This window comes from Crinia signifera, chromosome 7, assembly GCF_055691185.1.
Source record: "Crinia signifera chromosome 7, ASM5569118v1, whole genome shotgun sequence".
Taxonomy (NCBI): Eukaryota; Metazoa; Chordata; class Amphibia; order Anura; family Myobatrachidae; genus Crinia; species Crinia signifera.
In genome coordinates this window covers 32877593-32892411 of record NC_139223.1, presented here as the reverse complement: position 1 = coordinate 32892411, position 14819 = coordinate 32877593, and the positions used below count along the sequence as shown (strand labels likewise).

The window sequence follows — 14819 nt, the reverse complement described above, 5'->3', positions numbered from 1 at the left end:
CGCAACACATGCCACATAAACGTCTCTGTAAAACGCTGCAGAATATGTGTGCTCTATATAAGAAAACTGGTAATAATAATACTAATAATACTTCAGGCCTTCCCGATAAGTGCCAGAAATATGTTACCTTCCTGTTCCTGCTTGATTCTAAATATGAAACTGTGGTGTGCTGATTGCCAGATTGTTTGGCTCGACGGAATATATTAATATATTTTTATATTGCATGTGTCATAGACAGCAAATACTATAATCCTAAATTGTCCTGCAATAATAGAGCAGTAAGTAACAGCTCAAGAAATAGCCGCAAACAGCTCCTCTTTATATTTCGATTGCCATTAATTCCCCCCCCCCCCTGTGTTTGCCTCTTTATTTCCACACAATTCCATAGAACTAATTACCTGCCTCAGACAATACAAATCTATCCATGTTCCTTTTACACCTGTGCCTCTCAGTGTCCAGTTTATACAAACCCATATGTCGGGTTAATTCCCAGGTTAATAAGCATTAAGCTGAATTCCGCTTCTTGACTTGGCTTGGACTGACGTGGCTTATATAATCATGACTGAAAGTAATAATCGCCGTCGTGAATCACTCATTACTCTTCCCTGCAGCCGAGTGGAATCAAATCACGAGCAATGGTTTCATAGCACTGGAATATAAACACTTAAGTATAATTGCATATATTTGCGCTACATAAATAGCTGCGTCGTGGTGATCTGAAGGCAAACTGCTCGAATAAAGAGAGACTGATGTGTAATATTCCCTTTCTGTAAGAGAGGCCGCACATCCCTTCCCCGCTTTTCGGATTTAGCTGCAATACAGTAGGTGCATGGTCCTCATTGCTTGTCGCTCCGACTGTGTTGTCACCGGGCGCCATCGTCAAACCCCTGTCAACATTACAGAACATATATAAATGCTCACTCCCCGCGTATAAAGGACACCGTCCTGGCTCCAGAATAAAGGGAAGGATGGCAGTATCACACTTAAACACCTCAGCCGTCGAGTGGCATTGTCACAGCAAACCGGCCATGAGGTTTGTCCATGCAGTGATCTCTTCCAAGCGGACAGCTGTCTAGCTAATGTTATGTCAGTGGTGTACATGAGGTGGGCCTACATAGACACAGTTGTCTAGGTGACAGCGTATCAGCCTAATATTTAGAAAGCTTGGTGCACAGGTGTGTATTAATAACCGCTATCTGAGCTGGTGGCATGTCTTCCATCACAGGATGTCTAGGCACATGCAGTGAGTGTGACCAGCGGCATTTCCTAGCTTTGGTTTATAGGGGTACTGATGCCAATAAGGCGCCTATTGAATTATCATGATTGACATTTACCTTAACTTAAATCTAAATTACCCCTAGAAATGAATCATACGGACTAATAATAATCACATGGACAACAACTGCATAAGTTAAAAGGTCAACGATATTTATAAAGTGGTATGACCCTATTGAAAGGGATGGCCAGGAAAGCGCTTGGAGACCAGCTCAGTCAAAAAATGTTAGTAATGGCGGCGACTACAACACCCCAACTTATAAGCAGGGCGATGAACCGCCCCCATTGAATTTAAGGCACAGCCCGCACTGTGACGGCCTTACCGCCCCTCCTATGGCATGGTGAGGACACTTCCAGGAAGTGGCCATCGTCCCCCACTCACCAGCCGTCCTGGCAGGGGGGGCAATACCGCACAGTGACCATCTGTACCTCAAAATTGACAGCTGGTCGAGAGTGCCTTCCCGCCAATTAGTAATTAATTGTAGAGAAGCCAAATTAGGTGAAAGCCGAAAGGCCAGGTAGCAATTGAAAAAAGCAAGGAAGGGAGGGTGGGAATCCAGACTCAAAAAGGAAGCAGCATCATCTGACCCCCCTTTATATACCCCTGCAATAAGCTACCACCCCTATACACCTAATTGGCTACTCTAACCATCAGTCACCTGACTTCTATGAGTAATGAACTATTCACACAACTTTATTAGGACAATCACTTAAATGCCCTCATGCCTATGCAGCCCTCGCTTAATCAAAGCGCAGATTTGTGCAGCAAATTGGATGCTGAGGTATTCTCACCAGCTTGTCTGGTATATGGTTCATCCTCATCCATGATCTAGCAATGGGATCCAAAAATGGATATGTGTGGTCATTTTGAAAAGCCACAAATATCAATGTATGAGCCCACAATGGTCTTGAGGATCTTTATAAATTTTAAATGCGATGTATCCCTGCAACATGATATAATGCTTCAGTTTATTTCCAAGTGTCAGCTTTATAAAGTTGAAGGGATAATAATCATTATTATTTTATGTATATAGCTCTTTTCTCTAAAAGGACGAAAGGCCCTTAACAGAAATCTAACTCTCTTTGGACATGTTACATCTGCCCCGCCTGCAGTGCAGCATGGTTTAGTCCATTTGAGAAAAAATTGCTTTGCAATCTAGTCAGAATTTAGGTTTAGGTTTACAATACACACAGAAACCATGAACATAAAACAGAAAGATTTGCAGAAAATACAGAACATAACATAATACAGGGTTGATGCATCCATTCCCTAAATTTTAAAGGATTATTTATTCTGTCCATGAAATACCAAGTGAGGCAGCCATCTTGGGTCAACTACATGGCGTACTACATAGGCTACAGTGGGGTTACTAAAGTGACATGCTGGATCCATACAAAATCATCAGAACTACGGATCCAAGCTGTATGTATATGGTGGATATTGCATCATTGCCATCCACATGACACAGGAAGTATTTGTTATACAGGAAGTGCCCCTGAGCCATAGCTCACCTTAAATGCAGCAGTTAAAGACACACTTCTGCAGCTCTTCAAACTCAGAGTATCTACTGTAAATGTTGTCAGTAGTAACATTGAGGAATCACTTTATCCAATCAAATCAATTATTCCCTAAATTGACAGATTTAAATATTGAAAAAAAATATACTACACATATCATGTTTTAAAATTGTTATACCTAATTTGGCAGATGTTCTCTGATAGTTAAACTTTTGAGACGCTATCACCTTTTGCCATCCAACTTTTTTTAATTATACAGATGAAAAGGTTCTTCACTGTCAAATGTGCGGGAAAACTGGTTTCAGGTGCTCTAGAAAAAAAGTACATTAATATTAAACTTTTAAAAACCAATGAAAAATGTATAAGGAGCCATCAATTATGTCCCTGCAGGCAGCTTGGACTAAGCAGTATGGGGTCACAAAGCCTGGTACCGAGATGGACTCGGAACACACAAGATGGCCGTCGCCTCATCTGTCATCTGAAGCTCTGCGCCAGTTGTTCTTTAAATAACCTGAATCAGTCTTATCTTCTGTAATCGCTTTGGAAAACCATTATGCCCACGTAAAACGTAGTGCATCTTTATTGTGACCAGAGGGACACCATTTCTGTCACATTCATATCTATATGGTGTGCCCAAATGAAAATGAAAAGGAGATTTTGCTGTAGTGGCGTTGTATCTAATTGCAGTGGGTTAATGTGTTTGCCAATAGACGGCGTGGCATTTTTCCCAGTTGCGTATGTGTCGTGAGCGTGTCGTGTCCATGCATGATAACTATATTGTTAACAATATCATGCATATCATTTATTTTCTATTCACTGTATACTGTATTTAACGATGCACGCTCCCACAGATCGATAACGACCCCCCTCTTGTATGAAAATGCAGTCAAATCTGACTATATCAGCATTGTCTCTATGGGCCTTATTCTGGTTGAGTCACATTTGGACAAAGTGTGCGATCCGTACGGTAGGCGGGGCTAAGAACACTCGGTTCCAGTCCGCAAATACGCATCCGTCCGATTCAACCAGAATAAGGCCCCATGTTCGGTGGTGGTAGGGTGGCGTCACTGAATGGTATCAAGCTTGTGTCGCGCCAGGCATCCTGGTCCCATAGTGCAGGGAAAAGATAGATACTTTACACGGAGCGGACCGTGACACAAACAAGTACCATACAATGATAAGTAACATGAGGAAAAAATGGTCCTGGACAACTAGGCTTATAATCTAATCTAATAAAGAGACACAAGGAACATGAGGTATAAAGTGATGATACATTTGGGCAGAAACCCAGAAACAATATTATCCTAGAAACTGAAATATTCTACATTTATTATTGTTGTTGTTACTAGAAATGGTTTATACTGTGTAACAGATGAATAATGTTCCTATATAAGGGATATACGATAATAAAGCAAGCTGTGTAAATATAATGGGCACCCTCTTGTATTATACACTATGACAGGGGTGCAGTTTATTTATGAAAAAACTCAAACAATTAAAAGTCAATAAGTTTCAAAGCACTTTTCTGCTTTTCCAATGTTTCTCCTTTCCTCAGGGGTGGTGCCTATAAGCTCCTTTCCCCAGAGGTGGCACCTATAAGCTCCTTTCCTCAGGGGTGGAACCTATAATCTCCTTTTGTCAGGGGTGGCACCTGTAAGCTTCTTTACTCAGGGGTGGCACATATAAGCTCCTTTCCTCAGGGGAGGTGCCTATAAGCTCCTTCCCTCGGGGATGGCACCTATAAGCTCCTTTCCCCAGGAGTGGTGCCTATAAGCCCCTATCTCAGGCGTGGAACCTATAAGCTCCTTTCCTCATTGGTGTCACCTATAAGCCTCTTCCCTCATGGATGTCACCTATAAGCTCCTTTCCTTAGGGGTGGTGCCTATAAGCTCTTTCCCTCAGGGGTGGAACCTATAAGCTCTTGTCCTCAGGGATGGAACCTATAAGCTCTTACCCTCAGGGGTGGAACCTATAAGCTCTTGTCCTCAGGGATGGAACCTATAAGCTCTTATCCTCAGGTGTGGAACCTATAAGCTCCTTTCCTTAGGGGTGGTGCCTACAGTATAAGCTCTTATCTTCAGGGAAGGAACCTATAAACTCTTACCCTCAGGGATACAGTATAAGCTCTTACCCTCAGGTGTGGAACCTATAAGCTCTTACCCTCAGGGATGGAACCTATAATCTCTTACCCTCAGGGATGGAATCTATAAGCTCTTACCCTCAGGGGTGGAATCTATAAGCTCTTACCCTCAGGGGTGGAACCAATAAGCTCTTATCCTCAGGTGTGGAACCTATAAGCTCCTTTCCTCATTGGTGTCACCTATAAGCCTCTTCCCTCATGGATGTCACCTATATGCTCCTTTCCTTATGGGTGGTGCCTATAAGCTCTTTCCCTCAGGTTGGAACCTATAAGCTCTTTCCCTCAGGTGTGGGACCTAAAAGCTCTTACCCTCAGGGGTGGAACCTATAAGTTCTTACCCTCAGGGTTGGTACATTTAAGCTCTTACCCTCAGGGGTGGAACCTACAGTATAAGCTCTTATCCTCAGGGGTGGAACCAATAAGCTCTTATCCTATGGGGTGGAACCTATAAGCTCCTTTCCTCAGGGGTGAATCCTATAAACTCCTTCCCTCAAGGGTGCCGTTTATTTATGCAGAAACTCACAAAATTAAAAGTCAACAAATTTCAATGCACTTTTCTGCTTTTCCAATGTTTCTCCTTCCCTCAGGGGTGATGCCTATAAGCTCCTTATATTACACATACTGTACAGTGTGATTTTTAGCATTGTGTTTTAGGCCATAGGAGTACTGATAATATAATGTTACTAGTATGCTGTTTCCGGCACTACCAAGGTAAGGAAATATATACTTACAGCTCCTCATATCACTCTTTCTCCCAAATACTCCTCCATATAACTCACTGTCCTCTTTACACAGCCCCCAACATATCTCAGTCTTCCCAATATAATTCCCCCATATCACTCCCTGTCCCCTAGACACAGCCCTCGATATAACTCACTCTCCAAAATATGCTACCTCCATATTTCTTACTGTCCCAAATATGATTCCTCCTATCTAAGTCACTGACTCCAATACATAGCCCACATATTACTCACTCACTAGTACCCTACCCCAATATACATAACTCAGTATCACCAATACACAGACCCCCATATCACTCAATCTTCCAAATATGCTACCCCCATATAACTCACTGTCCCCAATACACAGACCCCCATATCACTCACTGTCCCCAATACATAGCTCACATATTACTCACTCTCCCAAATACACTACCCCATATCACTCTACGAAATACGCTACTCCCCACATAACCCGCTGTCCCCTATTATTATTATTTATTTATTTATTAACAGTTTCTTATACAGCGCACACAGATTCCGCAGCGCTTTACAGAGTATAGTTGAACATTCACATCAATCCCTGCCCCAGTGGAGCTTACAATCTATATTCCCTACCACATCTACACGCACACACAGACATTCTAGGGTTAATTTTTTTATTGGGAGCCAATTAGCCTACCAGTATATTTTTGGATTGTGGGAGGAAACCAGAGTACCCGGAGGAAACCCACACAAGTACGGGGAGAATATACAAACTCCACACAGTTAGGGCCATGGTGGGAATCGAACCCGTGACCTCAGTGCTGTGAGGCAGTAATGATTTCCATTACGCCATCCGTACAAAGACCCCCTATCACTTACTCTACTAAATACGTTACCCCCATATAACACACTGTTTCAGAGGCACAGACCCCCATAGAACTTATTTACCAAAAACACTACCACTATATAACTCACTGTCTGCAATACACAGCCCCATATCTTCACTCACTTCCCCACCACACTGATGGAGCTTGCAAAGGCTTTCTCTTGAACAAACTACAGCCTGCGAAACCATATATATACAGTACATGTCAGTGGACAGAAAGCAGAGACCACCTCCAATGAGGACACACACTGGGCATGTTACCACTGACATACGTGCATGCACTTATGACCACTGAAAATATTTTGTCCCCCAACAAACATATATATATATATATATATAATATTTATTATTATTTATTAACAGTTTCTTATATAGCGCAGCATATTCCGTTGCGCTTTACAAAGGAGACAGTTATACAACAAATAGGGTATTTACAGACAGTCAAAAGGTAGGAGGGCCCTGCTCGCAAGCTTACAATCTATAGGGAAATAGGCATTGATACATAAGGATTGATACTGTATTCTTTATTGCATCGATTCCACCAGAATGCAAGGTTCTGTGACTGGTTCTGGAATTTGATAATCTTGCCTGAAGAGATGAGTTTTTAGGGAACGCTTATAGGTTTGGGGACTGGAGGAGAGTCTTATTGTGCTTGGGAGGGCATTCCACAGAGTGGGTGCAGCCCGAAGAAAATCCTGAAGTTGGGAATGGGAGCGAGTAATGAGTGTGGATGAGAGACGCAGATCTTGGGAGGAGCGGAGAGGTCGGGTTGGAAGATATTTTGAGATAAGAGAAGAAATGTATGTTACATAGTTACATAGTAGGTAAGGCTGAAAAAAGACTTGCGTCCATCTAGTTCAACCTGGTATAGATATCCATTGCTGATTTGTTAGGTTCTGGTATTTTACAGACAAATTATATTTCTTATTTGTACCCATGGATGTTTTTCTCCAGTAAATGTCTGTCCAACTTTGCCTTGAGCGCATTTAATGAGCCAGCCGTTACCACCTCTCTGGGAAGAGAGTTCCAGAGTTTGACTGTTCTGACCGTAAAGAAATTCTTTCTACTAGCTGAATGAAATCTTTTTTCTTCTAATCTATACTCATGCCCTCGCGTCCTAGATTCCTTTCTAGTAGAAAATAGGGTGTGTGACCGTTCCTTATATTGGCCCTTGATATACTTGTACATGTTGAGCATGTCCCCCCTTAAACGTCTCTTTACTAATGTAAATAGTCCCAAATTGCTTAATCTCTCCCCGTAGCTTAAATTCTCCATTCCCCTAATGTTGGTGTAATTTGGTTTATGGCTTTGTGTCTAAGTAAAAGAATGTTGTATTGAGTACGGTAGAATACAGGTAACCAATGAAGTGACTGACAGAGTAGCTTTGCAGACGATGAACGTCTGGCTAGGAAGATTAGCCTCGCAGCTGTATTCATGATGGACTGTAGTGGTGAGAGTCTGTATTAGGGAAGGCCAATAAGGAGACTATTGCAATAATAGCTAAAAATCCCCGAAGATGCTTCATCCACGATCTTAATCTCAGAAATGTTATGTTTGAATAATTATGTGAGTACACAACTTATCATTTGAAATTCTTGAGTCCTGTTGGAGAAAGAGCGCTATCGAAATAAAATTATTATTATTTATCATTTCTAGTTAGCTAAATGCAAGCCATTTCCTACTGTAATCCTCAATAATAGGCTTATATACTGTAGGTTTCCTCTAGTTTTGTTAATTTTCCAGTTGGACTTCCCGTTCCTGTTATGTTGTACATAGTGGATTAACACAGCCACTAAAATAGACAGGTTCCTGAAACTTTATTATAATTATTTATAGGTTTCCAGTAGCGTTTCATCATTTAAGCAGCTTTTCCGTTTTCAAACTCTTATTCTGCGGGGCTTATGCATTAATATGTCTTATCCATCCACTGTTGGGAACAAATCTTTTCATCTTTTGTCCGCTCTTCTCATCGCCGTTGGGGCTTGGGTGGTGAAACGCGTGCTTGTGTGTTATAGACTTGTGTTTCTTGTTTTTCACTTGTTATGTTTTCTACATCTAGGCCTCTGTAGAAGTTCCAGCAAATTATCCAGCCTAAGTGTCCCCTGTTCCTTGCCGAGCCCCCAGCCCAGCCAGATAATCTGCGAAATCCAAAAGTGCTCTTACTGCGCCAATATCCTGGAGAACCCAGAGCTGGAGCTCAGCGACTCTGAGAGCTGCGAGTCTGATGCCAACGGAGTTTATGAGTTCACAGAAGACCTAAGGCATGGAGACCTAAGGGACCAGATGCAGAGACGTTCCAAGCTCAAGAAGAAAGGGGGGAATAAGATCTACAAAATCTGGGAGGAGTTCACCAACCGTTTGAAGAGGATCGTAGACAGCAAGTACTTCAACCGTGGGATCATGATTGCCATCTTGATAAACACTCTGAGTATGGGCATTGAGTACCATGAGCAGGTGGGTGATGTTCTCTACACTGGGTACATGTGAAAATAAGTCTGTAACAGTGGGTTACCATTGTTTTGTGTGCACTGTCAGCGATAGGTTATCAAGTGACACCCCAATTAAAGTCATTATAATCCCCCCCCGCCTCTTTGATAGTACTTTGTTGTTTGGCATACCGTAGGTTGCATTTGTTTTTGGATAGGGTTGTGATGTCAGGATATTGTGGATGTGGTCTTTGATGACCTGACACTAACAATGATAGGTAGATAGATAGATAGATAGATGTACTGTATTTACCGCACAGCTAAGGGAAATTTTGCGTTTGAGGAATGTTTTTTTAAGCATTAAGGGACATTAAAAGAGTATTTCATTTTAAAGAAGAAAATAATGTATGGTTCCCTCACAGGATGCTGCAATGTGCATGGAATTGCAGCTCTCTATTAACCTCTGCCTCCCTAATATTGGTCATGGTGTCAATCAGGTACGGCACTTATTTCTAGGTCGCATTCTCTTAAGCATTGATAATGGTGTGCCTCAGGTATGGCACTTATTCCCAGTAAGCTTTATTCTCATAATTATTGGTTATTGTGGTCCTCATGTTTGGGACTTACTCCTAGTAGGTGGCATGTCATGAATATTGATCATAGAGTTCCTCGGTTATGGCACCAACTTGTAGTAGACAACATTCAAATGAATATTGGTCATGGTGATCTTCAAGTATAGTACTTACTTCTAGCAGACCACATTGTTATGAATATTAATCATGGTGGTCCTCAGGTATAGCACTTCTAGTAGACCACATTCTCATGAATATTGGTTATGGTGGATCTCAGGTAAGCACATTTATCCTTAGTGGACAACATTCTCATGAATATTGGTTATGGTAGTCCTCAGGTATAGCAGTTACTCCTAGTAGAACACATTCTCATGAATATTGGTTATGGTGGCCCTCAGGTATAACACTTCTAGTAGATCACATTCTCATGAATATTGGTCATAGTGGTCTTCAGTTATTGTACTTATGTCTATTAGACCACATTCTCATGAATATTGGTCACGGTAGCCCTCAGTTATAGCACGTACTCCTAGTAGACCACATTCTCATGTATATTCCTCATGGCAGCCCTCAGGTATAGGAATTACACCTAGTAGACCACATTATCATCAACATTTTTCATGGTGGTCCCCCAGTATAGCATGTACTAGTAGTAGACCATATTCTACTGAATTTTGGTCATGATGGTCTTCAGTTATAGCACTTATGTCTAGAAGATGACATTCTCAGAAATATTGGTCATGGTTTTCCTAAGTTATAGCACTTACTCCTAGTAGACCACATTCCCAAGAATATTGGTCATGGAAGTCCTCAGATATAGCAAGTACTCCTAGTATACCACATTTTCATGAATATTGGACATGATGGTCCCCCAGTATAGCACTTACTCCTAGTAGACGACATTCACATGAATATTGGTCATAGTGGGCCTCAGGTGTTGTACATGCTCCTAGTAGGTTGCCTACTCATGAATATCGTGTTCCACTGTGATGTCACATGTTCCTAGTAATCGTCATTCTCTTACTATTACCAATAATGTGCCTCAGTATTGTCTTTTATTTTTAGTTGGCCGCATTCTCACGGATCTGATTTTAGTCTACAAAATGGCTGCCTCCACTGTTTTCGTGATAATATGTAGGTTACTGTGGTGTTTTCAACCTTAATGCCAGCCTGGGTGTTTAGCACGAATGGGACTTTGTCCTAGAATACATGCACGCACACATCTCTTTATGCTGTGACTCACAGAGAGTCACAGAGTCACAGCAGAGCTATTTAATTGATGCTGAATTTCTAAGTTACATTGTGCTTATATCTCCACATCTTCTGCGTCCCCCCCCCCCCCATCCAACGGTCTGAGCGAGCTCTGTGCAGGATTCCTCCAGTAGTGCTAATCAGTATATTGCAGGGCTGGTTAATAGGAGAACCGCTGATATCTCGGAGGTTAATTGGCTTTCCTTTATGCGGACACCAGTAAAGGAAGATGATCAGGCTTCCATAAAGGAATCCGAGTCTGCAGTAGACTAGTCGCCTTTCACAGTGGCTTCAAGCATACTCCAGAAACTTGCTGAGGAGGTGTTCTTTATATCTTGTCTATGATAAGTACTTTACACAGAATAGAGTTTATTGCATATTATCCTTTTGTCTGGATAATGTATTAGGTAGCTGCAGTATGATAAGCTTGTGTTAGCAGTAAGTGCTTTTGTATTCTATATCCACTGCGCTTCATTCTGTCCAAACTCTCCCATTTGTTCTAAGTGATAGGACGCCTCTCCCATGTCTAAAGGTTTCAGCCCAAAAATGTGTAGATGGGCGGTATCTTTATGAAGTATGGAGAGATTTATCAAATCATGGAAAGACATACAGTGGAGAGTGAAAAAGTACCAGTCAATCAGCTACTAACTGCCATGTTACAGGTTGTGTTTGAAAAATGCAAGTTAGCGATTGGTTGGTAGTTTATCTCTCTCCACTTTTTCACTCTCCATGCGTTGAGAAGTTTCCCACCTACGCCTTTTATGCTTTTAATTTGTGATATGCATGCTGGGAAAGAGAGAGTGGCACAAAGTTTTGAAGGCACCTTCGGGAGTGTGACCATTATGCCCTGGAGATGGGTATAGGTGGATAGGTCGACAGGCAAAAGGTGGACAGTCAATAAGACGACTACTCATGGTCGGCAGGCAAAATTTCGGCGCATGAAAAAGGTTGACTTAAAAAGGTTGACATGGACAAAATGTCAACATGGGAAAGGTCGAAATGACAAAAAAAGGGTCGACGTAGATTTTGCATAACAAAATTTGGTCATTACTAATGGACAGGGCCGTAATTAGGGTGGTGCAGGCGGTGCTCAGCACACAGCACATATCCCCTGTGGGCGGAGAGCCTGCCATATCCACCCTTGATTGCCTATATACTGTATATAGCAGTGGGCTTAATGTATAAGGTGTATTGCTGTCTAAGCACAATATCTAAGGGGCATTGCTGTTTGGGTGAAATGTGTAAGGGGCATTGTTGTGTGGTTTAATGTGAATAAGGGACACTACTGTGCAGCCTATTTTGAGTTGGGGGTACTATTGTGTGGCCACAACCATTCTCCACAAGACCACTCCCATTATCTATAGTTACTGCACTGCTATTGGATCTGCCACATATGGGGAAATGTGCCTGAAAAGCGCCACTGTCCCACCAAAAATGTGACTGTTGGGAGGTATGTCTTCTGTACTGTTCACATTCACAGCAGTGGTGGCCTAGCACAGCGTGAATCCTGTTCCTCTGTAGTATGCATGCTACACTTTCAGCAGCGGAATTCATGCATTTAGTATATACTACAAATACCCCATGTGCGATACGGCAGGAAGATGAGCACAGCTAATGGGCCAGCCGCCTTCTAAAGCTCTGCATTGTTCAGAGAGCGGCTTTCGCACACAGCTTGGCTTCTGCTGAAAAAAGACATATTTTATTTAAATGCTAATGAAAGACCTGGCTTTTAAGTGGAAATAAAATGCAGCGTTTCTCCAGGCTTTTCCCTGTGCTCGGATTCCGTTTCCATTTTGATGCGCAAATCTTTTGATTGGGTCTCCTTTCTAAAGACATCCAGGCAAGGAATCTAAATGACCGCATTGTTTGTGGAGGTGCCCATTTCTTTCCTTTCATGTGCAACGAAAATTTGCAGAGGGCTTCTGAGCAATGTTTCCGCATTACAATGTCATATTTTACTTTATATGCCAGGTTCCGGGGCTGACTGTGCGCGCTTAACCCTTGCAGTACCCGCAGACATTGATTGATTAATCAACAAGAGTGACAGGAGACAGTAATAGGGCTCTGACAGGGGTGTGACGCAGAGTGATTGGGAGATAGGTGGAGTGTTGGAAAAAATGCAGGCGTCTCCTGTCGGTCACAGAGAATTGTGGATCCCCCGTCGCTAATACCATGGGCAGTTCGCTTAGCCAAAGGGCAACCTGCAACCTGCACAGTTTCACCCGCTTCACGCGCTAACATTGGCCCTGATTCAGGTTGGCTCAGTAAGCTTACCGAGCGCCTGAGATTCTGCCTGACCAAACACATCCCCTTGTATGCCTCCGCTACCAGGATAAATTATTTGATGGTTGACGAATTTTATTTACGAGCGCTACAATGAAGATGTGGTCGGTGGCTAACGTCTTGTGACGTCCTGCCCCTCCCCCGGCAGGCATCGGCCCGGCCAAGAACGCAAGGGAACACCCTGCGCTTTTAAGGGGACGCCCATAAAACACTGGCCCTCCCTCCCCGTCACCACCCTCATCCATCCCTGGCCGTCCCTCCCCACAACGAACGGACCGGTGAGTGTTCGTTGCCGGGGTCTGCACATGCTCAAACCCGCACTTGCACATATGCAGATACCAAACATCTTCTTATCTCCAAAGACACCTCCGCTCGGTCTTTCCTTTTGAGCGGAGACGATTCCTGTTGAACTTGGAAAATAATTCATGTTGGGAAACAGAGACGAACAGACAAAACAAACACATATAGTAAAGGCTCTTACACAGATGTGGTTCTCATTATGCTGCAGCGCGCCAAGCTGGAGGGATTGATTTAAACGTTGGCTGATATTGATTCTTGAAGGTTGAGTGGGAGTTGTCAGACTATCATCTTGTGCCATAAAACTCTTACAAGTTGTATGTTTATAGCTGGGTAAACATGGCATTTTCATCTGCCGTTTTATGGCATCAAATACCTGTTCCCCATCTGTCATTGTATGAGGCGCTCTATATGCCATGAGCCGTAAATAAGGGCGGGGGACATCCTGACAGCATGTTCTACAAGTGAGCAGTCTGCCCATCTGGTACTGCATTCATTTGTGATGTACAGAGTCCATGGGTGCCCTTTGTGAGTAATACCACGGCAACAGGGCACTAACACAGGAGGCTCATAGGGGGACAGCAGAATTTACTCACATTCTAATGGGGATCTACCCCAAATACAGGGCAACCTGTTGTTACACCTGCAGCCTGTGTTTTTTTAGACTTGCCCAACTGTAGCCCTATGCTATGTTGCATCAAGCATGGAAGGGGGAGGTGGGTTCCAGTCAGGGAGGGATTAAGGTTTGTGGGGGCCCAGTAAAATTGTTAAAATGATATGCTGGTGATTAAAACATTTTCTGTGCAAATACGGCCAGCACTGCAAATGTGTTGAACACAGTGTAGTGCCCCAGTTCACATTATGCCACGCAGAACTCCCATACACATCATTCCACACAGAACCTCATACACATTATGCCCCACAAAACCCCCATACACATCATTCCACACAGAACCCCCATATACATTATTCCATACAGAGCCCCAGACACATTGGGGGAAATTTACTAAAGGAAATTTGAAAAAAAAAAATAGGTGTATTTGTATTTAGAAATACACTTATTTTTGACATTTACTCTCCCGAAAATACGGCAATTCGTATTTGTATTGATGTGCTATCAATACGAATTGCCGTATTTTCGGGATAGTAAATGTCAAAAATAAGTGTATTTCTAAATACAAATACACCTATTTTTTTACAAATTTCCTTTAGTAAATTTCCCCCAATGTGTCACACATAATCCCCATACACATCATGCCACACACATAAAAACCATACACATCATGCCACACAGAACCCCCATATACATAAAGCCACACAGAAACCCTACACATTATGCCACACACAACCTGAACCTCCATACACATTATGCAAGCAGAACTTCATACACATTATGCCACGATCGATCCCTGATAGATTTCTATGATGATGCCGGTCTGTTTAAATTTATTAAGCACAAGTACTGTA

At 42.5% G+C, this 14819-nt stretch overlaps 1 protein-coding gene across 6 annotated transcripts in view; it reads left to right on the top strand.

The window, feature by feature from the left end:
• CACNA1H (calcium voltage-gated channel subunit alpha1 H) overlaps nucleotides 1-14819 on the top strand; it is a 410611-nt gene that overhangs the window by 284390 nt on the left and 111402 nt on the right. For all 6 annotated transcript variants that reach the window (XM_083152776.1, XM_083152780.1, XM_083152775.1 and 3 more), the window contains one exon: nucleotides 8583-8977. In XM_083152776.1, the coding sequence (XP_083008902.1) occupies nucleotides 8583-8977 (395 nt within the window). The remainder of the gene's footprint in view (nucleotides 1-8582; nucleotides 8978-14819) is intronic.